The sequence below is a fragment of the Colossoma macropomum genome, unplaced genomic scaffold (genome assembly GCF_904425465.1).
Source record: "Colossoma macropomum unplaced genomic scaffold, Colossoma_macropomum, whole genome shotgun sequence".
In the NCBI taxonomy this organism is placed as follows: Eukaryota; Metazoa; Chordata; class Actinopteri; order Characiformes; family Serrasalmidae; genus Colossoma; species Colossoma macropomum.
In genome coordinates this window covers 25,554,195-25,579,455 of record NW_023494790.1, presented here as the reverse complement: position 1 = coordinate 25,579,455, position 25,261 = coordinate 25,554,195, and the positions used below count along the sequence as shown (strand labels likewise).

Here is a 25,261-nt window from a genome sequence, read left to right as displayed (position 1 = left end):
CATGAATGCTCATAGAGCAGAGGGATCTAACGATATGGGAACTATGTGGGCTGATGCAGAGATATTCAATATTTTTCATGTAAAGAGTTGCCGATGCTGATAAATAAACATCTATAAAATCTGTGCAGAATCCATTTATACTAGCACATAATAAGAGGAGAAATATAACACTTAGTTTGATAAGAAGGCAAATGCTGTAAAATAAATAACATTATGGCACAATAGAATAACATTTTCTAAACATTCGGCTCTTCTGGAGCACAATGAGTACATGATCAAATATCAGTTTGAAATATCAGTCAAGTCTACTCATCTGTCCGACACTTACATTCTTAACAAAATATCTCCAATACTGATATTATTACATCATTGGGCATCCCTCTGAAAATACTTCTCAGTCTCTATAATAGTTGGACAATTAGCAGTTAAGAAATGATCTATTTGATGATATAAAAAGCTGTGTTTGTATTTGCCAAGTCAACCCATACAGAAATCTGATATATGGCAACATATGAATTTCAAACATTAGACGTGTATTAACATGTATGGATTTCCATCATATATTCAACTTATATTAGTCACATATGGACATTACTTATATGCCAACTTATTTGAAATTGGCCATTTACAAATATGGGACAGTCGTATTTGTAATTTTGATCATACCGCCATCTGTAAACATGTATGTGTAACACGTATTTAACGATAATTAATCATCTATGGATGGCATGTTTTACTTATATTACTCATAAGCTTGTTCATTTATGCTATATTTTTTATTGCATGTATGTTGCTGGTGTATTTTATTATAATATTTTGCTTTAGAACAAGTCGTTTTGTGTATGTATCAGACATATAAATGTGATGCAATATTATGCATATGTGTAAATGTACTTTTCTACATCATTTCAGCATGGCAGCTCTCCTTTATATTGTGTGAAAATTTCATGATGAATGGACCAATAGAAATGCTCCAAAACTGCTGAGAAAATCTCTTTACACTGACTTACAAAAGTTAAGACCATTTTGCCCTCTCCTGTAAAGTTACTATTTTGAGATGCTTGTTTTTCTTTGGACAGCGACGATACACATTGATAACATATATGTACATATATTTTTAAATATGTGCCTGACCTTTTGTGATATACGTGCTAAATGGCCATATAGCACATAGATTTACACATGGGAGGTCACACTCTTTTCAAAGACACTAAATACCAGTAATTGCCACAATAATAATGGCTAAGAAAAATAAAGTTATGATTTAGTTCATTGCTAAAGAAAAACTCTCATTGTGTCCTCTAGGCTTTGTCATGTAAATATGGGAGCTACAGCAAGATAACACATGGTGATATTACTATAGCATCAGCAACAGTCTCTGGGTGAGAGGATTAACGCCATCATGGTAATTGGCTTTGAGCAGTCTTTTTTTAGCAGCCTGTTGCATGGATAGGCCTAGAACATGGACTAACAAGATCACAAGCCAAAGAAAACATGATGTCTGTCTATAAGACCCAAGACTATACACACTATTCTGCACAACTACATCAAACTAATAAAGACCCATAAGGAGATGAGAATTCTACTAAACTGAATGAGTTAAATTGTGGGAGTGTTTACCTCTTGTCTAGCTAGCGTTTTTTTTTTTCTTTGTGCCAAGTTAGGGTTACATAAAGCTTGATCATTGAGGTAGGACTGACCTCAGCGGTAGAAGTACGTGGTGGAAACAAGATAACGAGATTTTACCACTAGCCAAGGCTTTGCTTAATCAACATTGAAAAATAAAGAATATTGGGCCATCACTTCAGATGATGTCAGTGCAATACATGGAAACTGAGAAAAGATGACCTGTCATTTTATTTGAAACACACAATGCCCAGTGCCACCCATTTGTGTCCACATTCCCACAGTTTTATATAATGTACTGTGCACCAGTCAGCATTTGACTGATAGCAAGAGAGTTCATCACAGGACAATTAACCTCTTGCTTGTTCCAGGCCTAACTAGGCAGCACAACAAACAGAAGCATACTTTACTACAGGTACATAAACAATTAATTGCATATCATCACTGTCCTAACAAAACCTTATGACTCTAACATGGTAATGTAAGTTAATGAGAAGTCATAACAGGATCTTATTCCAAATCTTTTTGCACCTTTTCTATTGGTCCACTCATCATGAAACATTCACACAATGACAACCTCTGTTTTCGATCAATGAAAAATAAAAGGAGTGGGTTTGATATGACAAGAATTTTCAGATTGACGCACTGTAATTTGTAGCATGTACCCATAGCACTTTGTAATAATCGTCATTTTAGTGAAATATGGAGGAAACTATCAATAGAACCCCCAAATTGGTGAAACGTCTCCAGGCTTTACTAACTATTAGCGGTTTATGGACCTCCAAATGTGTAACACTTTAAAGATGTTCCTTCAATTTTACTTCATTGTCACAGTTATTGAAATCTGTCCATGAATGGAACAAGCTTAAGTCTAAAAGCTTTAATCTGACAGAAACAAAACACTCCTAACTATAGACACTAATTAAATGTCATGCTTTCTGGTATGGTACATGTTTTCTGAGCTTTCTTCATACTTATATCACTGCATTTGGGTGCATTAAAAAATAGTCAACAAACATTATAATCTGTGTATAAGAACTTGTCTAAAGGCAATGTTCAGAAAAAGACATTAACCTTAGAGTTTTAATGTTGACAAGAACTGATAAGGTTTAGATTTCATAGATAAACATTTCTACAAATCCCATTGAGAATCACTTCAAGTACACGCTGTATTCATCAAGCACATTTATGTTGCGTGTCCATTAATCTTACCTGAGATTCCCATCTCCAACTGCCTTCTGAGACATTTCACAACTCAAATTTCCATGCAAGCGATCACTATGCTTCCCCATTTTTGAAAAAGAATCTCCAATCAACAGCTTCCAAAGAAAACAAAATTATTGTGAGCTCCTACACAAGCGTCCTCTACGAGCAAGAGCAAGTGGAATTAGCATCCTCTGAACCTGAAGTTCTCACCACAGTTCAGATCATTATCCGCATTAGTGACTAAGGAGCTATAGGAATTAGAGGTGCAGGCGGGATGGCTCTGAAGAGACTGATATGTACTGAAGGAAAGACAAATGCAGCTATTCAGCTATTCTGCTTCTGACCTCACTCTTTAAATGCACTTTAATAACTCAATTTTTAATCACTGGTCTTAAGAGCAACATCTGCCCTGGAGTTCTGTTTGAGATCAAAATCATTAACTTGTAATTCTAAGTGTAATAATTACACACAATTCTGTCTAAATAATAAATGAGCTCAAAGCTACAATTACACATGAGCTACCATGCTAGACTAAGAAACCCATCTTATCTTGAACAAATCCACAGATTGACATAATCCACATCCATGATACAACTAGTACTTACCTCTATGGAAGCAACATGTCACCCTCAACTTCTCTTCCAAACAATCTGCATATTTCTTTGAACTGAACACTAAACAAAGTAGAAAGACATATGACTTTATTTGATGTTTGGTATTCACATTACATCAAGTTGCTGATGTATATGTGGTCAGTAAAATATACAGAAAAATGAGGGCTGGGTGAATTTTTCTAGGGCCATAAATTGAACCTGACAATTACAGCAATATCAAACATAATATTTCACTGATCAGTCCATAAATACAGGACATAAGCAATGTCAACAAAGTATCAATGTCCTTATCAGAGTCCAAACACTGGAATTCAGGCTTATGGACATGAAACTCCCTCAGCTTCACAGATGGCCAACTCCTGTCCATCACAAAGGAAAGCAGTGACAAGAATAAGTTCAGACGGCTGCCTGTTCTGTCTTAGGGGAGCTCTGCACAGTAGACTCTGGGGCATCTGCAGACTGTTGCTGTTTGATATACTGCTGAAGGAGAGCTGAGAGGTGGGCAGGGTGCCTTTGCAACATTGAAACAGTCTGTGAGGTCATCATGGTCAAGCCTCCAACCAGCTCACCGTGGACAGTGATTATAGAGGGCAGCCTGGAGTAATTCAGTATTCCTTCACGTGATAATAGGGTGTTCTCTATACATCCCCCTGAGTGAACAAAGAAGACGCAATGAGCCCAAATACTTTTACGTTGATATGGTAGGACTAGGTATATAGTCAATTAAAGGAATACTGAAGCCGTTTTCAACCTAATCTCATGCACTTCATTATCACTGTAAATAATTTCAGTTAGTTACTTAGAAAAGAACCGAAAAAATCCTTACAGGTCACTTAGAATAGGAACCTTTGGGTAGTTGCTGAGCTAAGTCAGCAAACATAATGATAAAAATATTTTTGTAAAATGCTTTCATGAAATCTTCAGTGAAAGGTATTTATAAATGAAGCTGTATAATTCATTTTTTCAGAGATTCGACTAGTTTTACAGAGAAAAAATTGTGGTAATATGTTATTAGCATAGTGGCATGGGTGGGGTTTTCATATAGGCTGTTCACGCCTTGCACCAGCATGTATTTTCAGTGATCAGATCTAGGCTTATGAGATTGTGTGAAATAAACCACTGACCAACCTCGCCCAGTAACCGTCGCCAATTGATGATAGTATTCATGGGGGGCACGTGGTGGCAGGCAAACAAGATAACAAAATACACCGAAACAAAACTATGCATAGGAGAAAGATACAACAAATTTTTGCTTGAGAAGCTACTGTTAACTTACAGGCTGAGGAGCCTCTCAGATTTGTAGCACCTTTTCTCCTGTAACCTGTTTTAGTATGGCGAGTAACATGGCAACCCCCAAAGAGATGCCTATTTAAATCACAGAAAATAAACATGCTCATGTTTCTGGTCAGAAACTTAAGAACTTGCTAACTTGCTAAGCTAACTTTGTTCTAACTTTCTTTAGTTTGGTTTGGCAAAATCACATTTTACAGTCTATACACTGTTTCTTGTTTAAAAAAAATAAAATCACCAAGGCTTACTGTGCTTGTTGCTGTTACTGTAACCTACTAGTATTATTATGCTGGGATACATGGAACTTTATTTTAGTTTTTAACAACTTTAAAAACTGACTTTACATTCATGTAAAACTATTTTTCCCAATTAATTTTGGGTCATTTTATTGGTTCATTCATCACTAAATGTTTTCCCAATGTAAAGGTCAACTTGTGTTTTCAAACTGTGGAAAAAAGTATTAAAAAAAAAAAAGACAAAAAATGAAGATGCAAAGGTTTGTTCCGACAGTGACGATATGTCCATGTAGAAGTATATGCAGACGATGTAAATATTTTTGCTTCTCATTGATTGTGCATGGATATCAGCGAACAAATGCAATAAAAACTCCTTTTTTATTGTCTGCCTTCCCCATTTTCAAACCTATATTGTTCGACTGTATTAGCTGTAGTTTAAAGTTTCTGGTGGTTTTATTTAGAACATTAATTCATGGAATTCAACAACTACAACTATCTACAACCAAATATAAATATTTTTTCTAAGTGAGTTTCGAGCTAACAGATTTTCTGTTCTTTACTAAGTACAGGAAAAAGTGTCAAGACTATTGTCTATGGTAACAAATGATATGAAACAGATATGATGGATACAGACTGGATTGAAAACTGCTGGGATATTCCTTTAATAAGCATGGCAAACCTACCTAGGAGTATCATCTGAGGGCTACTCTTCAACACTCGTAACATTTCTTTGACTTTTGGCTCTTTACTGACGAGCATAGCAGTCTGTCCAATGAACAGAGGCTGCATGTTACTATACTGGCTGCTGGGCAGAAAGGATCTTATTACCTGCAAAGCAAAGCAAAGAAGTCATTTGGAAAAATCCTGCACAATTTCAAAGCGCTAGGTCTATTCTGAAGAACGTATGTTATTCATTACCTGGTTGGGGAAAAATCTGATAGTGATATCATATCTATGAAGTCTGTGCTTCAGCAGCAGCATGTCTTCAGCACTTGTGGCGTTGTTCTGGACCACAGCAATCATCTTACACTCCCTGAACATAGTTTCTACCTCCTTCTTTAACAGCTTCACCAAGCCACTTTCCTATTGGAAAAGAAATGTAACAGATTAAATAAATCGATGAATGTGCATTAAATTCAGTACAGCAGGGGTAATAAAACCTTTTATTCAGACATCATGGCTTTTCGTCTAATAATTACTACTGCATTATTACCTAATTACTACAATTACCACAGCTATTCATAGTGTATAAGAACACGGTCCATATTCACAAAGTGCTTTGTGATTAGGAGTGCTGATCTAAGATCTGTTCCAGTCAGTAAGATCATCGTAAATAATGAACCTGATTCTAAATCAACACTCCTTCTCTAAGAAGCTTTGTGTATGTGGGCCCAGACTGTTTATAATGATGGTGGAATCCAATTAAATACCTGATGAAGTGTTAACATAAAGCAGGCAATGCATATTCCATCACCTAGTTACATGGTGCACTTTTATTATTAGACTACTATAGGATGTTGTATTGAAAAAGCTTTGAAATGTAACGATAATTACTGCATAGTCAATGTAATGTTAGGTGTACCACATAATAACATTATAACAACAACTGTTGGAGAGAGACACTTTTGGGATGCAGGGTTCTCTCAATCAAACTAACTAGTAGCGTAACTGTAGAGTTGGTAAATGACAGTGAAAATCCATAGTGATAGTATTGTGCTGGCTCTATACAACAGTTTAAGAGTCTATACAATAGTTTAACCTTAGCTGAGTTCTTACCTGGTCTGTCTTCCTAGTGTGTGGAGCAAGAGCACCAGGAGGTACAGTAGGCTTGGGTGGAATGTACTCAGTAACAGCCATCAACTTCTGCTTGAGAATGTGCATGGGCTTTCTGTGGCGAGTGACTGCCTTGGAGCCATGACGGACACTCTGAGCCAAAGGCAGCCATCCTGTAGGTTTCACACATGCATATCAGCAAAGAATAGCTTTACACATTTTAAGATTAAAACATATAAAGGGTGTAAAAATATGTGCTGCATAGAGGACAGAATATTTAAAATGTGAATGGCTATTTTTTCACAGTATATGATTTGGATGATACACTATGACAGAAGTTCTCAATCTCGGTCATAGTGACCCCAAGCTCTGCATATTTTTGTGTTTCCCTATGCGACACACTGACTAAACCAAGGAGGAGCTTGTTAATTTGTTACAGGGATGAATCAGTAATGCTATATGAGATAAAGCACAAAACTATGCATAGCGTGGGGTCGCCAGGACTGGAATTTGGAAGTGCTGTAGTTTTTTAACTCCAGTCCTGGGAATCCAGAGCCCTGCACATTTTAAGGTAGTCTCAGCCCCCAACACACCTGATCCAGCTCATAAGGGGCTTTAGAATTAGCTGATGAGCTCGATAAGGTGTATAGGGAATAATGCGCTGGACAGTGGGTCCACAGGGCTGGAGTTGAAAGCCACTGCATTAAGCAATCTGTTCAGCTTTATTTCTGTAAACCAGATCTGCACATCTTCCAGCAGCTTCTGTGCTCTAACACACCATAGCCCACCAATACTGGGACTGAAAATTAGTGATTTAGAAATAATGTTATTGAAACTACTGCCACACTAAATGAATGTAGTTCCAGTATAACAGACTGGTTAAATCACAGGTTTTCAACACTTGTCCTGGAGTACACCATGTCCTGCAGTATTTTGTGTGTTCCTGCTGAAACGTAGGATAGAGATTATCTAATTAGTTGGATGAGGTGAGCTGGAAGCAGGGAAAACATCAAAATGTGGAGATCAGGGTACTCCAGGACCAGAGCTGGGAACCACTGGGTTCTATGCGAGAATATTTCATTTAGTGTTTCACAGCTCCAGTCGTGCACTGCACAGCTATATGTATGTCTGTATGTCATATAAAACACACGGCTTCAGAAGGACATATACAGGTTCAGTACAGCTAAAAAAAACACAAAACTAGGCTCATATGAGGACTGGGACTGAAATCCAGACAGGCAACCGCCGTAGCCTAAAAAATACACCCATATATTAAGCTTTTTGTTTAAAATAGGCTAGAAGAAGCACTAAACTGACACAGTGGTCGTTTATGAAACTTATTCAACCAAGCAATAAAGATTAATACCAGTTCTTGGAAGAATCCTGCCGCACAAGGTCGCTGCCATCTTCTGCCGGATATGACGTTTGGCGTGAATGTGTTTCTGCACTGACTCTCTGATCTTTAACTCATCTCCTCCAGCAGCTGCGGCACCGTATGATGTGGAAATCTGCGCCTTGTCGCAGCACCGCTGATGAGACATCAGAAACGAAGGCGCTGTGCTGTTAAAATCATCGCTTTCTGTTTAACGGTCGTGTAGAGAAAATGACTCAGAGATACTGCCGTTAATTAAACGCGCTCCATTTAAGCTCCACATACTCCAGTGTGTTAGAGATACAGTTCCACATGTGCCAATTCAAAGCACCACATACCAAACTCACCGATTTTGTTTCCGATGTTTTGCGTAACGATGTGGCGACGCAGTGACGTCAGGAGCAGGACTTTGCGTTGTTTCGCAGGCATGAAACGTGCGCTGAGCTTCAGCACGTTGAGGTGTATCAGCAGTATTAAACAAAACCTCCCGTCTAGAACTTCACTGTCACTTTGCTACCGGACGGTATTTTTCTCTTCTCCTTGCCCGAAATCGTCGAGCGACCTCAAAGCTATGGATCTGAGTGACATGAGAAAGAAATACAAGGGCGACGATGAGGTAACATTGAGGTTGTGATAGACCCGTTTAGTCTCCCCCTCGTCACAGCGCACATACACCAATCAGCCATAACATTAAGACCACCTCGTTTCTGCACGCATTGTCCATTTTATCAGCTCCACTTACCATATTTGTGCATTTTGTAATTCTGCAATCACAGACTGTAGTCCAGCTGTTAACCATTTTTTTGCCCTGTTCTACAATGGTCAGGACCACCACATAGCAGGGATTATTTGGGTCATTCTCAGCACTGCAGTGACGCTAAGGTGGTGGTTGTGTGTTGTGCTGGTACGAGTGGATCAGACACAGCAGTACTGCTGGAGTTTTTAAACACTGTGTCCACTCCATTAGATACACTTACTTGATTGGTGCACCTGGTCCACCTTGTAGATGTAAAGTCAGAGATGTCATCTGTTGCTGCACAGTTTGTGTTGGTCATCCTCTAGTCCAGGGGTGCACAACACTGGTCCTGGAGGGCCAGCTGTGTCCAGCACAGTTTGGAGGTTTCCCTGCTCAAACACACACACTAAACCTGGCAAGTAGGTAAAACTCCAAACTGTGCTGGATACCAGCCCTCCAGGGCTGGAGTTGTGTACCCCTGATCTAGTCCTTCATTAATGGTCACAGGACGTTCCTCACAGGATGCTGCTGGCTGGAAATCTTTGGTTGGTGGGCTATTCTCAGTCCAGCAGTGACACTGAGGTGTTTAAAACTCCAGCAGCACTGATGTATCTGATCCACTCATATCAGCACAACACATACTAACACGCCACAACCACATCAATGTCACTGCAGTACTGACAATGATCCACCACCCAAATAATACCTGCTCCATGGTGGTCCAGTGGGGGTCCTGACCATTGAAGAACAGGGTCAACAAAGTATGAAGAAAAACAGATGGACTACAGTCTGTAATTGTGGAACCACAAAGTGCATCTGTATAGTAAGTGGAGCTGATAAAATGGACAAAGAGTGTAGAAACAAGGTTTTAATGTTATGGCTGATCAGCATAAGAATTTTCAATAGGGAAAAAAACTTTGTACGTTGGCTTCCAAAATGCATAAATGTAGTCAGCAAAAAAGTTACAGCGTAACTGTGATGTTTATGATGACGTCTTTTGTTTTGTGACCCTCTGGTCAATACATAACCTTTGTTGGGTTACACTTAAAGCAGCTGGGAGCAGTTAAAGATCCACCAGGAGCAGAACAGAGGTTAGCCGTAAATCTAATCCTAGAAAACCTAGCTCAAAGGTTCTTGAAGATCTTGCAGAATTAGATATAAGAAAGGTTAAATATAACTAAGGCTGTCACTACTGATTATATTAGTAATCAAGTAATCTAAGGATTGTTTGGGTCATTAGTCAATGTTTTTAAAGGCCAAACAATAAAAATGGGCTTGAATGCACAAAAGTTAACATACTAACATTATGCAGATCCTTTCAAAGATTTCAGTACTTCACTGAAAAACATAAAAAGGAAGTATTTGAAAATATATAAATAAAACACTATGTGTAAACAATGTATACACATGTCCATCGGGCTCTGTTTTTTACTGCTGGAGAGACGAGTAGGACAATTTAAAATATGCATTATCGTTATTTGCAGGTATCAATAAATTCTGTTCAATTCGTTTTTAATGTCACTTTAAAAAATATTTAATGCTCCTTTTAGTCATTTCATGAACTAATGTCCAGATATATTATTATGTAGCAGGGTTGAGTGTAAAAATCACAACTTCTTAATTAGCCTGAGGACCAACACTACGACAGTGCTAATTTTCACTAGCTTCAATGTTTTGCTAGCACCAAGCTAGCAGTGGTGTTCCCTTCTTACACAGGATTTAATTCTACGTAGACCAATACTGCTTTAACCAATTATTTAAAGCTTATGGCATTTACATTGCATATTCTTTCATTTGTAGTTTGAAAGTGAATCTAAAAGCCTAAATTCTGAATGTTATTGGAGGTGCCTGTTAGAATGTTTGCCAAGCTGTTCAGCCTAGACCTATTTAAACTAAACCTTTTACTTCATCTACACTTTTATTTCATACATACACACTTTGTAACAAACATCTAATTTTACTTCATACACATTTGTACCCACAAACATACATGCATTGGTGAGTTCCTGCTGTTGCAGGTTTTCTCTTCTTTGATGATGCAAAGAAAAGCGCTCCCAGTTTGCCAAGCATAACTTTATAATGAACTTCAGATACCCTGGCTATCATTCAAATTGTAAACCAGTTACTAAGCCAATTCGCTGAGAACATACCGTCACATCCACCACATGCTCCGCGTTTCAAGAGGAGTTGCGCCTGCATGCACCTCCCCCTCCGTTAGGAGTGGACAGTTGTTATTGTTGTTCTTGCTGTTAATGTTGCTGTTTGTTAGTTTAGCATGAGTGGATGTTGTGTGGCTAGAGGGGACTTTTCTCGCTGTTCTCGCTGTTATTCAGTGGCCTTTTCTGCTGTGTTCAATAAAAGGGCATTTCCCTTTTAATCAATCAATTTTTTTTTAATTGAATAATCGATTTTAATTAAGTAATCATGGCAACCTTAAGTATAACCTAGAAGCTGTTTGGACACTCCTACACCCAAACAATTTATTGTGCATGTGGCCCTTGGTTAATAAACCATCTTGATCAAAATGATACTGTCATATTCGTAGGTAAACATGATCAAGTATCATGATACAGATAATTGAAATGATCCCACACAAGTACTAATGACAAATTAGAAATGAAATGTAAGTGGACAATATTAGATATCAGGTATAGAGTAAGACAAAGTATTGTTCTGTGTAGGCTAAAATATGATATTAATCACATTTTCTTTATCTTGTAGTGCTTTGAAGAGAATCAGCTTGTTTCCCTTGACCCTATAAAGCAGTTTGGCGAGTGGTTTGATCAAGCTACAAAGTGTCCTGAAATCGGGGAGCCCAATGCCATGTGCATTGCAACAGCAACCAAGTAAGAATGTTATGTACTGTTCTTTATCAGTGCCTTTACTTTCTAAGTACAGTCATTAATACGAGGAAGAGCCTCATCATTCACTTTTAGAAGCCAAAAACAATGTCAGTGTCAAACTTTGCCATGTGCATCAAAAGAAAAGACATTAAAGATATGACAGACAATGGATGAGGCATCATTTATAGATTTACAGACAGGCAAGATCATAGATTCACAAACTATGCTTTTCTGAGACTGACAAACACTTCTTTAGTTTGCCCTGACTTTGACTTTGACTTATTATAAGGGATGGGAGGCCTTCTGCTCGTATGGTGCTGCTGAAAGGCTTCAGCAATGAGGGATTCCGCTTCTTCTCCAACTATGAAAGCCGTAAAGGTAAAGAGCTGGTGAGTGTTCATAAACAGCCTCTTTAGCCTCTCTTAAATGTCTGTTGACCTCCCTAGAGTGTGTTTCAGATGTTGACTTACATGGTCCTCTCCAATCCATTTCTGTAGGAGGGCAACCCACATGCCTGCCTTGTCTTTTACTGGGAACCACTGAATAAGCAGGTGAGTTTTGCAAGAGATCACTGGATTCATATCCCATTAGATACTCTCAGAACACTTAACCTAAGTTATTAGACACATAAGCAGGGCTTAACTCAACTGGCCCAGAGTAAACCTGTTTTTTTTTAAGTGAACAGAAAGCAGAACTGATGTCCGTAATCTTCTTGAGAACATTTAGCTGAGAACATTTGATGTGATGAACCATGCTGACTGACCTCTAGACAGCCACACTTCAACCGCCCCCTTCCATTTCTAACATCCCATGATCATTTGTTTGTGTTTTTTGGGGAGGGGTTGCACTTTATAAGTTTGTAAAGTGGCTCTTCCTTCTCTTTTTCGTTTTGACAGTATTCGCAATCATGAAAGTAGGCATATGTTTTCAAGCCTTCCAGCTGCTTTATATATATAAGTTTATTTTGCCTCAAAAGTCTTGTAATCAACATTCTATCACATAGGTAGCAAGCCTAGTTTGCTTAACCTGGTAAAATTGTACTACTGAAGGAGCTAAATCATGTATTTATACAGTAGGCCTACCTCATGTGAATGAATTATTATTAAATGAGATCATTGACTGTTTTGTACTGGCTATTGCCAAATAACCAAAATGCACACTTGGACCCAGCAAGGTTGATCTTTATAGGTATAGATAGACAGATATACAGATATGGATTGATATATTGGGAAGTAGTTTTAATCACATTTCAGTGATATCAGTGCTGAGACATCCATATAATGACTCATACTTTGCACAATATTCCTCCCACATTGTTAGCATCCATGAAAGAGGAAGGGCTCCCCCACCTGCTAAATCCTATTTAAACCCTGCATATAGAGTCTGAGATTCCGGGGTAGCCTGTTCCCTTTCAAAAGTGAACTTATAAGAGAATCTCAAAATTGGGTCCCCACAGGTTCGCATTGAAGGCACTGTAGAGAGAATTCCATATCAGAGTTCCTGTGAGTACTTTCACTCAAGACCCAAGAGCAGTCAGGTTGGTGCAGTGGTGAGCAGACAGAGCACTGTGATACCCGACAGGGAGGTGAGTGAACCATCTCTAGCTTTCACACCGTGCCAATTTGAATATTCGTTACATTACAACAATTTTTGGTGAAGGAAAAACAATAACTTGTGTTAATGGCCTGTTAATGTTCTCCATATTCAGTACATAAGACAGAGGAATGCAGAGCTGGAAGAGAAATATAAGGACTCAGAGGTTCCCATGCCGGATTACTGGTATGTGTTAAAGAAATTAGTAGCTTTAAATTGTTTTAGTAAATGGCATAGTTTATTAAGGAGTTCCATCTGACCTAAATGGTACATTTGTTAAAGATCAGATAAGGCAATAAGCCACAACGGGCCCATACCACAAGGAAAGGGTGTTGTTCATCACACCATGAAGCGAAGTTCCTAAAACTGTGATGAGAATTTCACTGTAACATGCAGCCCTGAGTGGCTTATTGTTTTTATAACATGATGACGAAAGGCAGTATAATATAATACACCATTATTCAGTAAATATTTTAGTTAATGACTGATATTAATTGCAATAGATAACTCTTCGGCCAAGTTTCATGGTTCTTTAGCACTGGGCTGTGGATGCTAAGAAATAAGGGTCAAAGATTATTCCATGAACAGTAAAATGGTTTTAATAACTTTAATAATTGTGCATTAATACAGAACTCATCTGGGTGGCCATATGTTTGCATATATTGAGCATTTACGACGACTTCAAACATGGTTCAGCCAATCACATTTTAGAACCAGAACTTTTCTGTTTCATGAGATGAATTTGGGAATACAGAATGTTTCAAATTCCTTGAATAGTGGTTGTGCTGAGAATGCTTTTTATTGCTGTCTCATACAGTTGAATTCATTTCGATTTGTGTTTCTTTCTGTAGGGGAGGCTACATTATCAAGCCTGTCCTGATTGAGTTCTGGCAGGGCCAGACCAATAGGTTACATGATCGCATTGTGTTCAAAAGGCTCAAAGAAGGAGAGGCTGAACTTGAGGAAATGCAGCATCGAGCAAAGGGGGACTGGGTGTACTACCGATTAGCACCCTGACAGTGGTCTCAGACCTTAAGAATATCACCACTGGTGATATAGACATTAATTAGTCATCACTTACACATTAATTTTCAGTCATTTGGATGTTAAATGGAACCGATAAGGATGTTAATTATGTAGAAAATACCTCTGATAAGCCATTATAGTAGTTTTACCTGTGTGAAAATTGTGGGAAATATTTAGAAATAAGTAGTTTTACCTGTTTTACCCAAATTGAGGATATCCGTACGGTCCATTAAAACTGTTTTAAGACTGTTTTACTTGTTTTAGTATAAAGTCTGTTTTCATATAGGATAATAATTAAAAAGATTTCAGTGCTGTCTCATAGACGTTCTCACCTCCGTCAGCAAAGTGAAAGCACATGATTATTGCTGTAACTTTATAGATTAGCAGGGTATTTTACATTTGTGGCTTTTGCTTCCTGGAAAAATGTGTCTTTCTTACATTTTCATGCTTGTAACTGTCTTAACATATTCCAGTGAGACTAAAATACCTCTTGTGTTCAGAATGGCTTTGGGCAGTGAGAATATGGGTTGTATTGCCTTTCAATGCAGTTAATGTTGAAATGCACTTTAAAATTGTGCCAAACTCATTTTCTGAATTTGTGAATTTAAGAGAAATGTAATGCAAACTAATGGCCCAGTAAATATATTTAATTAAACAACGCAATACAATCCAGTGTCATTTTTATTTGATGTTTCTTCATGGTTTGCCAGCAGATGGCAGTGTTGGACCAATTGACAGTACAATTTCAGCGTTAAGCAAACAAGAGAGAAATAAGGCATGTCAGATAATATGTACACATCAGTATGTGCTGTTTGTTTAGTCTTTGTGGTGGTTTTGTCACTTTTGGTTGTACTAGACATAAAACAGTTATATATACAATAGGCAATGACAAAGTACATTTTTAACCTCACTTGCAGCCAATATTTTGCTTGTTATATATTAAAACATGAAACATTTCAATTTCTGATTTTTAAAAAATATTTAATTATTTATTCACTCATTCATTCATTTATTGCATTTTCTTTTCCACATCATCTATGGTGACTCATATGACATTTTCAATAAGCACACCATTCAGCACCTAAATCTTAGCATAAGAATTTAGACAGTTAAGCAACTACATTAACTAAAATTAAAGAGGGTTTTCCAAAAATTCTGCATAATTGCATCGTTAAAATGTAAACAAAGTCATTCAGAGTGGTTTGATGTGAAATGCTCTATTTTAGAGAAACTTAATCACAGTGGTTCACAGTGGTGGTGGTGAACCTGACATCCAAATTTCAGGAAATGATTACGAATTTGTGTGAGACATTGTTTTATAGTAGTAATGAAGTTTTGGCATTAAGCATATTTTAAAATGCATTCTTGGCAGAGAGGTGCATGCATTGTGTTATAAGGCAAAATAGTTTCCAAAGAAAATATATTTTTCCATATTTGCCTACTATTTTACTATTTTATTTTATTTATCATAATCAACATTACATATAAAAAGTCACAAGACATGTAGGTTCCCTGGTTGTTTTGAATAGTAAATAAAATGGCTGTATTTGCATTGTGGACATCACAACCCCTAGTTTGATTAGTTTCCCTAAAATGCACCATTTCACATCAAACCACTTTGTTTACCCTGCAATAATTTAATGCAAAAATTTTTAAAAATCTGCGTAATTCCCCTTTAAAAGTACCAAATATACTTACAATATTCTTAAGATTAAGAAATCATTTAAATGTTTTAATCTAAATTAGTCCCCATAAAATAAAGAGATAGTTTTCATCCCCGTGTGAGTGGCTTGATAAGGGTTATGCTAATTAACAAATAGGGAGTGTTTGTATCTAAAAGATAAGAATGTATGCTACTTCTCTACCACATGGTTCTCATCAGTCCTGTTGTACTCAGGGAAAATACTGGGATTTTCAGCAAGAGTGGCTCGAATCCGCTTTTTCTCTTTGAAACGGCCAGAGTGTGAGACTTTGACATGACGGCCTTTGGTGGCAGACTTATCCACAATCTTCTCCAACTTAGCATCTAGCTGACTGTCAGTGTTATCTGTGTAGAGAGAAGGGCTGGACAGTTCTTTATTGCCGGTGTTACTGCCATATTCAGCTGGGATCTCATACAGGACCTTGGACTCGGACGACTTCGTCCTCAAGAAGGTCAATTTCCACCAGGCAGGTTCAGCCATGACACGTGCAACTGTGCAAGATGAACAGCGTGGGCCTGCAATACAGACATGATTTATGGCTTACGTCTTAACAAAACTGAGCTGTGTATGAGCATTGATTACTGAAATACCTTCATCAGTACTCTTTAGAGGTGTTTAAAGGAATGGTTCACTGAAAAATCTGTGAACTGAAATTTCCCCCTCGCCCCAAACAAGTCAATCAGCCAAAAAAGTTTGCTTCCTTAGTTTTTCCACTGGAGCTATGAGGTTCATGTAGCTAAAAAGTAATGAAAGTCTAATTTTTTCTGATGACATAGACTTTTATTATACAAGCGTCGTAGCTCCAGTGTAAAACTAAAAAAAACTTTTGGCTGATATGTTAAACTGTTCCTTTAATCCAATGCAGCATATTCTTGAACCCACATTGGATAGTGTACATATACAGTGTACTTTCTTAAAATGTGTCAGATATGATGTTAACACATCTATGTGTTTAGTTAAGGGAAATTCTACCAATTTTTCAAAGTTTCAGCAAAAATTTAACTTGTTATGCAATTTAATTTATGTAAACAAAGTCATTTAGAGTGGTTTTAAATGAAGTGGGCCTTTCTAGGGTCAGAACTTTTCACAGTAGTGGTGATGGGAACCAAATGTCCAACAAAAACTACCTTACATAAAGCTAAATCAGGGGTGTCCAATCTTATATGTGTAGGACTGAAATGGGTTGATTGATGAAGTGGAATCAGATCTGCTTGTTTGGAATGAAAACCTGCAGCCACATCAGCCCTTTACAGGTAAGATTGGACACCCCCACACTAAATGGTTCTGATGCCTGAGACATTGTTTTAAAATAGCTTTGAGCTTGCACCTATATGAGCTAGTTGTGCATCCCATCCCAAACCCATGAACATTAATATGAAGTTGCCCCCTCCCCCTTTGACTATAACAGCCTCCACTCTTGAGGATAGTGATCTTAGGCTTGTGAGCAGCCATGGACACCCATTTCATTAAGCTCTCGATGAACAGTTCTAGTGTTGATGTTGCAGTTTGGCAGTTGTACTGAATGATAAGACAGAGGATAGGCATTTTGTCAGCATTCAGCTATCTCGTTCTGGGAATTTGATTTACTGATTCAAACTCAGATTTTCCATTTCCATTTCAGAGTAATAGCACTCACAGTTGACCAGGGCAGAACTAGCAGGGCAGAAATTTCATGAACTGACTTGTCTCAAAAGTGACACTCTATGACACGTTAAAAGTCACTGATCTTTTCAGCATGACCCATTCCACTAACAGTGTTTGTATCTAGAGATTGCATGGCAATGTGTTTAATTTTATACACATGTTGGCAGGTGGTTAAAACACCTAAACTCAATAATTAGTAGGTAGTCGTTCACATACTTTTGGCCATGTAGTGTACATGCACGGTAGTACATGCAGGGCATTGTGAGGCAAAATAGTCCCCAGATATTTTTTTTTTTTAATTTACCACTATTTTACCACTATCAACGTTACTTACAAAACTCAGAAGACACTTGTAGGTTCACTGATCATTTTGTATAGTAAATCAAATTGCTCTATTTACATTGTAGACATCACAACCCCTGGTTTTCCACCACCAAATCAGCAAGTTTCCCTACAATGCATCATTTCACATCATGCCACTCTGGAGGTCTTTACATCTCAGATATTTAATTATTAATAAATTTTGAATAATCAGTAAAATTTCCTTTCAAGGAGAACACATTTTGTGCTACCTTTACACAATCAGTGTGTTATCATGTCTAACACAGAGATGTGCTGTGTTCTTGAGGCCTGACACAAAATGTGTTGCTAATTAATCAACACATCATTAAAGTGGACTCTAGGGTTTCCTTAGTATGAAGTAGGTCACACTGTTGTTATGGCCACCTGACTCAAATAGACCACCCTATGTGAGGTGTATGAGGTGGTACGGCTGTCTCTCTCCTCCTTTCAGTGATTAAAAGAGAACATGAGGAGGACACCTGATTCTGCCGCTTAGCTGTTGAATTAATGAAGAGCACCAATGGATCTTCTGTCTCTCCTTTGAGATGTGAGATGTGCCAAAAATACACACACACTGCCTTCATTGTTGTAGTGATGCACCTTAAAAATGCGAGGCAGGTCACTGCCATGTCATGTCATTGTCAAGACTCCATGCATGCATCTGTGCGATAATAGCCAGTGTAAACATGGCAGACCCACAAGCGCAAGCGCTGGATGGTAACAATAGCAGAGGACTGATAAAGAGATGGTTTTGCTTCTCCCTCAATGCTGGCAACCAGGGTGTGTTCCCTGAGTCACTAAACTACTTTCTCTCTGATAACATAATACACTGGATGGTAATAGATTCATTATCAGTCTCATGGTTTGTCAGCATGGTTTTCATATGGGAGTTTAGACTGTTTTTATTATGCAGTACGGAGTGGACTGCCATGTGAGCTTGTTTTACTGCAGGTTGCAGCAACATGTGACAAAGCTTTGACAGCGAGTTGGGTTCAATACAACTGTATGGCTTTGAGGAACACAGTATCTTCAACATAATGACATCTAACTGAACAAAATGAAATTGCATTGCCATGTATGCCAAGTGAAAAAGGGTTCCTAATGAAAATGCCAGCATGTTTTTACAGAATATTTAACTTGGCAAATTAATACCTATAAATGGACACATGCAACAGCTTATCTCAAATGGTGTTGCCGAATGTAGTCAGAGACCACCGTTCATTTTTCACCATTCAAGTTTTAAGTTTCTCATTTTTCAAGAGATATTTCTGAGGAGATTAGATATAATACTGCGTAAGGAAGGAGAAAGTCAAATGAAAATAAGTGAAAAAATCTGGAGTTTCTAAAACTGGAGTCCAAAAAATATTAAAAGACGATGAGAAAATGGGACTCACAACAACCATGCAAGACCTGGTAGACCACCAAAACTGTCACTGTCACAAATACAGTACTTGAAGCTTTCATCTTTGAGAGTGAGGACAAAATTAAGCTCTACCTTTGATTCAGATCTGAAAAAAACCAATGGTGCCTCTGTTCATCCTTCCACTGTGAGAAGACAACTCCACACTATCTAAAATAATGTGAAGCTGTGAAGAAGAAATTACTGAGCAAAGAAAATAGATAAAAAAGAAAAGAAAATCTGCAAACCAAACTAAGAAGCTGTTGGTGTTCTAAGAACAATGGACCACAGAGTCATTGAATGTGTTTGGGAATACTTGGATTGTGAGAAGCAGAAACTGCAACCAACTTCCAAGACTGAACTTTGAAAAAATATCCTGCAGATTTCTTTAAAAAACTGAAAGCCTGTCTCTCTAAAACAATGGAAGCTTAATTAAACGCAAAGGATGAATACTAAATACTGAAAAAAATACATTAGGTTTAGTTGTTATTGCATCTGTGTTATTTTTTCTTAAATATCTTAAATATGCTTATTTCCTGATGAAAACTGTATAACTTATACATAATGGCCACTTTGACTGGAAATCAAATACATGTCAGGTGGTCTCTGACTTTCACACAATACTTCATATTTTATGCTAAAATACACCAATATGTGACAGAGCCTCTGTCTTACATTAAGGTGGATAGCATTTTCAGGAGTATGCATAAACATGAGATACATTTTCAGGCTGTGCATGACCTGAAGACTTTTTCAAAGTGTTTAATTTTGCCCACTGAACAGTGGCTATCTGCTTGCTCAGTCTCACACACATAAAAACACACAGTAAATGTGAATAGGTCCAATTACCCTGTAATTAGACAGTCGAATTACGTAAAAGACACACACAACAATAGATGTCACTGATCTCCTGCACTTACATAATGGCTGGGCTCATTTACCTAAAGCAAAGTTTCTGTTAGAATTAACACCTTCCGGCCATTGTCTGTCCTTAATTGAACTTATTTCTGACCCACTAATCTTCGGATCTCTTGGAGAGTGTCTTCTTTCACTGAGAGAAGTCACTGGTTTTGTATTTCTGAGAAGGGCAGTAAGTTCCTGACTCTGGCTGGAGTACCATAAGCCAGCTAAAGAACAGTGACTAATGCGTGAGAAAGACTCAGTGTAGATTACAGTTTAAAAACAAATCAGGGACTTTGGTCAGTGATAGCCTAATGCGAACTTGTAATCAGGCTTATGTTCTCTAGAATATTGACTGGTAATACAACACCATTTTCTGTCTAATTCACATATAATACTTCTGCTGGACTTCTGCATGACCACACTAGCCCCTGCACTGAGAAACAATATTTTATTTTGTCTGAACAGCCTCAAAGAGCACAGAGAAGGTACGCTGTGGCCTCTCTAAACTTTGACAATCAATAACCAAGTTCAAAGCCTTTGGGTGAAACAATGTTTGAAGAAGGGAAAGGTTAGCCCAAGGGCAGCCAAGCCCAGCATTGTGCAGCACCGTTACGGTGGTGTTCCATTCGCCCACTAGGCAGGGTTTTCATACCCTATAACATCCCTCTCACCTGGGATTGGCCTGGAGAGTAGTATGGTTACTGTGAGCTTTCATACAAGAGGCCTATTCCGTTTCTATTTCTCTGACTAAGCTGTTTCATTCCTTTAGGAGCAAAGCGATCATCCATGACCACTTTGCCGCAATGGCTGGTGTCCCATTCCTCTCCTTTTCATTTGATGATAGCATCTGACTCCTCTTGAACAATATAATCTCCTTAAATGAAGCTTTTAATAAACGTTTTGGCTTCAAATTGGGTTCAAGATTGTTCCCTGCTACTGAGGAATAGAGCATATAGTCAACATAATGACTTCTAATTAAATGGTATAGTACAATAGGCAGAAAAAGTAAAATACAATACCAGGTATACTATGTAGAATATAGCTCCTTATAAAAAAAAAAACAGGATGTTCTAATAGTATGTTTCATTGGGCAAATTAATGCTTATAAACACATACATGCATCAGCTTATCTCAAATGGAGCTGACATATGCACACTTAAAGCTTCCTACAAGGTTCTTGGCTTTGACATATAGTTCTAGGAAAACACTATAGAACCTTTAGATTATATGGAGCTTCAACACTTTGAAAGGTTTCTTCACACTTACGCGTCATTTACAAAGATCCATTGAAAAGTGGCTCTTCTCTGGCACCAGTCCAAAGAAGTCTTTTTGGCACCTTTGTTGAAGACATTCTAATGGCCTACAATTCACTATGCAGTCACTTAGAGTCATTTCAGTTATTTTAATATTTACCTGATTCACTGGTGGTCCTGTTTTAGATGGATAAAGGTCCACAAGAAGTTGGAAGTTGCACTGATTCTCTACCAGCTGTTTCCTGTCATGTCTTTCCTTCTCCCGCGCAAGTTTTCTCTGTCAAGAACTTCAAAGCTTTGTCACTTTTTCCTGCTTCTTCCTTAAGAAATGTCAGTGAGATTGAATGCTTTCATTTGGTGTCAAGGTGTTGTTAAGATCTGCCTATGCAGCCTCGCACATGTGCTGCAGTCTGAGCTGAACATTAGGGGCAGCCCTTTGCAACCTGAGTAAATGTTACAGCCATGTGAGTGAAAGGGGGAGGGCTGCATCCATCAGAATGAACCAATCCTGTGGGAGTGTGATGTTGATTTAAAATTTGCATAGTAAATGAAAAGGGTACTCAACTAAGACGATGCACTTTTAAGTTTTTTCCTGACATAAATGAAAAAAAACAAATGCATTTACTTCTCTCTCATCAGCTACACTCTGCTTTGGTAGTCATACTAAGGATTTGCACTTAAGAATCATTTTCTTTTAGCCCAGAAGATAAAAAGCAGTGTGTTGCTTTGAACATGATTTTCCACTTTAGTCTGTTTGTTCTGAGCACACTGCTTGGTGGTAGTGGCACTGTGCAAATCTCTCTTTCCGAAAAACACAAAGCAATGCAGATTTTAAAGAACCTTCAAAGCATCTCATATTTGAGCATGTTTGCAAATACATGACTTGATCTTCCTGTGATTGTTCCTACAGAACCATGCAGCAACATTTGTGATCCTTTACTGGGCACAGTAGATCAAACGCTGCCCGTTCCACCTTATTCTCTAAACATGATCGTAGAATGTTTCAATACTTTTGATGCAATTGAGGTAAATTTTTGTGTTAAAAAAGATAAATCTCATAAGTAAGCATATACCTTTTGAAAGAAAGAAAGAAAGAAAGAAAGAAAGAAAGAAAGAAAATGCCAACTAACCACGTAAAGAGGAATTCCACTGATTTTGAAAAATTTCTGCATAACAAAGTCATTCAGTATGGTCTAATGTGAAATGCTCTAGAGATACCTACCCAATCAGAATCGTTCACAGTGGGGGTGACAGGAACCAGACGTCTACAGTAGATAATGCCTCTAGGAGCTCCCTCACACTTCATATGTTATTATATGAAATGCTTATGAACATGATGCCTGAAACATTGTTTATGACAGTTTTGAGAATTTTTTTTTGTAATTCATGCCAGGTACATGCAGGCAAAATAACCCAAAATAAACTATCTAAAAAAGATTTATCACAATATTACCGTTATCAACATTACATATAAAAATTCTAAAGATACCAGTCAGTTAACTGGTCATTTTCAGTAGTAAATAAAATGGCTACATTTGTGACATTAAGGCCCGTGGTTCCTATCACCGCTGTAAAGAAAATGAGTCAATAAAGTTCCCTACTATGTATCATTTCAAATCAAACCAATCTGAATGACTTTGTTTACATCCAAATCATTGAAATATAGAGATATTTTGGAACTTGAATCCCCTTTTAAGATATGAAGATAATCATAAACACCATTACATTCTGCCATAGCCTATGCATAATTCAGTCTCTTCCATCGCTTGTTATGCAAGGCCACCATAGTGCTGGCACTCATAGTGTTTTGCATGATGTGGAGAAATCACAGGCAGATAATAGATCTCCAGCTCTGATAAGGGTATGTTTGCCTCCCATTCAAATGTGTGGAAACCATTCGCCTATTGCTCCTCTTAACTGTTACAGTCCTTGTGCTTCACAAGACTTAGCAGGACTTTAATCATTTCAGGATTAAAATCGTGATTTATGCGCTACATAATGTGTTAAAAATGACCATAAAGGCATTTTAGCACTCTGAACAGCTTTATTCAGATTCAGACAAGCCACCAAATGGACCTCTGCTGACAGTAGCTCCAGAAGTAATATGTTGAATATTGTACAGTGTACTAGTAAAACCACCCAGACAAAGAAGCTGGCAGCCATAATAAAGAAGACCAAATGTCTCTTTGTGAACTTGACATAATAAAGACGGGATGTAAGTTTACACACTCTCCCATGAGCGTCAGTGTGTCTGCATCATTTGAATAGATTCAGTCCAACAAAACAATAAGGAAACAAGAAAGGGGGAATGGATACTCTTGTGCACGGCAAACTTAAAAGCCTGGTTGAATTCTTGACTACGCTAAGCTCATTAGCCTTGCACAGAGCTGTAATTCATAAAGACAATATAGTGTTCAAGCACAGACATGCCCAAAATATCGAGTACTGACAAAAATATTTTCCACAGAAAAGAGTGTTTGTAATGAAATATATTTGCCAAATGGGGTCCACTTTTAAACTACCACTTTTACTATCATTTATGCCATTTCTATTATTATTATTATTATTATTATTATTATTATTATTATTGTTGTTGTTGTTGTTGTTGTTGTTGTTGTTGCTGTTGTTTTTATCACCAACCAACAAACACATTAAATAGCTACTGCAGCCATGATCTGAATCTTACAATGTTGAATCTAAAGAATACATCTGATGTGTCTTCTAAGTCAGGGTGAAGACCCCTGGAAATGTCTGTGGCTTAAAAAAATACATAAATAAATAAATAAATAAATAAATAAATTTCCACATTTAAGTCTACAAATGCAAGCACACAAAAATCCAAAACACCAAACATTCTCTTGTTCAAACACAGGCCAAGAGAAGGCAAAGTACGTCCTTAAAAAACAAACAGTGTACAGGGTGGAAAGAGAGCATTAGATAACACAAAATAAAACTGGTTTATTGAGCTACAGTAAAATGCTCAGTAAATACTCAGTACTCTGCTGTACTGTCTGTAGTCTTTAATGATTACCAGCTTTGTGTCTTGTGACTGTGGTAAATGCTTAGAATACAATGCCACCTTGTGGAAAGTTTAAATATGCAGTTTGATAAATCTGATTGGACTGTTGAAGTACTCTGATTAGCTTGTGCAATGTTCCCTCCTTCAATCAGATGGGCTGTTTTTATATGCAGGCCTGCAGTGTGACTGCTTAGTTGAATATTTCCACCAACACTCAACAGTACACTATTTTCCATCCTACAACCTGAGCAGCTAGTTAAATTTTCCCTCCAAATTATTATACTCAAATTTCAGCCCCTTTGGTTAGCTGAATTTTCTGTCCTGTGATTTAATTGGCTAGTTGAATTTCTCCACCTGCATGATGATTTGCAAGTACATTTTTTCTCTTATGTGATCTAATTGGTTAGTTGCATTTGCCTGGGTTTGGTCTGTTTGATTGCAGGTATGTACTCTGTGCATTTGTGAATGAAGAGGTGAAAGGAAGTGAACTAAAGATTGCATGATTGCAAATGCAACCAGCACTGGCTGGCCAATGGATTGCAAGAGGGGAATTTTCAACAATCCAGGGAAAATTCAACTGGGCATCGAGACTGTAGGAGAGAAAATTGAACCAAGATAATCAGATCACAGAGGGAAAATTCATTGTAAGAATGGAAAAAAAAATACTAAGAATGGAATATTTC

General features: G+C 37.7%; 3 protein-coding genes across 4 annotated transcripts; 1 reads left to right on the top strand and 2 right to left on the bottom strand.

Annotated features, from left to right (window-relative positions):
• Nucleotides 1-3,516: 3,516 nt before the first annotated feature.
• mrpl10 (mitochondrial ribosomal protein L10) lies at nucleotides 3,517-8,577 on the bottom strand. Of its 2 annotated transcripts, XM_036572784.1 has the most exons (6): nucleotides 8,465-8,577; nucleotides 8,112-8,274; nucleotides 6,749-6,918; nucleotides 5,891-6,055; nucleotides 5,656-5,800; nucleotides 3,517-4,096 (listed from the first exon to the last, which is right to left on the bottom strand). In XM_036572784.1, exons 2-6 carry the CDS (start codon nucleotides 8,149-8,151, stop codon nucleotides 3,843-3,845), a joined length of 774 nt encoding a protein of 257 aa, XP_036428677.1. In that variant the 5' UTR covers nucleotides 8,152-8,274; nucleotides 8,465-8,577; the 3' UTR covers nucleotides 3,517-3,842. The 2 variants fall into 2 exon arrangements, with proteins under 2 accessions (XP_036428677.1, XP_036428676.1); XM_036572783.1 differs by lacking the exon at nucleotides 8,465-8,577 and having other exon boundaries at nucleotides 8,112-8,455.
• On the top strand, nucleotides 8,479-14,978 carry pnpo (pyridoxamine 5'-phosphate oxidase). Its single transcript, XM_036572785.1, has 7 exons — nucleotides 8,479-8,733; nucleotides 11,575-11,699; nucleotides 11,986-12,085; nucleotides 12,194-12,247; nucleotides 13,153-13,281; nucleotides 13,405-13,475; nucleotides 14,141-14,978. The coding sequence occupies exons 1-7, from the start codon at nucleotides 8,479-8,481 to the stop codon at nucleotides 14,304-14,306; spliced, it is 900 nt and encodes a 299-aa protein (XP_036428678.1). The 3' UTR covers nucleotides 14,307-14,978.
• Nucleotides 14,979-15,279: 301 nt separating this feature from the next.
• prr15lb (proline rich 15 like b) lies at nucleotides 15,280-22,012 on the bottom strand. Its single transcript, XM_036572786.1, has 2 exons — nucleotides 21,720-22,012; nucleotides 15,280-16,533 (listed from the first exon to the last, which is right to left on the bottom strand). Exon 2 carries the CDS (start codon nucleotides 16,496-16,498, stop codon nucleotides 16,169-16,171), a length of 330 nt encoding a protein of 109 aa, XP_036428679.1. The 5' UTR covers nucleotides 16,499-16,533; nucleotides 21,720-22,012; the 3' UTR covers nucleotides 15,280-16,168.
• Nucleotides 22,013-25,261: the final 3,249 nt, after the last annotated feature.

Excerpts from the sequence above, each read along its gene's own strand:
- mrpl10 (XM_036572783.1), bottom strand. The coding sequence starts at position 8,286 with ATGTCTCATCAGCGGTGCTGCGACAAGGCGCAGATTTCCACATCATAC. Across the intron at positions 6,919-8,111 it reads CAGGATTCTTCCAAGAACTG|GATGGCTGCCTTTGGCTCAG; the intron begins GTATTAATCTTT and ends TGAAACCTACAG. Across the intron at positions 5,801-5,890 it reads TCAGATTTTTCCCCAACCAG|GTAATAAGATCCTTTCTGCC; the intron begins GTAATGAATAAC and ends TTTGCTTTGCAG.
- pnpo (XM_036572785.1), top strand. The coding sequence starts at position 8,479 with ATGTTTTGCGTAACGATGTGGCGACGCAGTGACGTCAGGAGCAGGACT. Across the intron at positions 8,734-11,574 it reads AATACAAGGGCGACGATGAG|TGCTTTGAAGAGAATCAGCT; the intron begins GTAACATTGAGG and ends TTTATCTTGTAG. Across the intron at positions 12,248-13,152 it reads GGGAACCACTGAATAAGCAG|GTTCGCATTGAAGGCACTGT; the intron begins GTGAGTTTTGCA and ends GGGTCCCCACAG.
- prr15lb (XM_036572786.1), bottom strand. The coding sequence starts at position 16,498 with ATGGCTGAACCTGCCTGGTGGAAATTGACCTTCTTGAGGACGAAGTCG.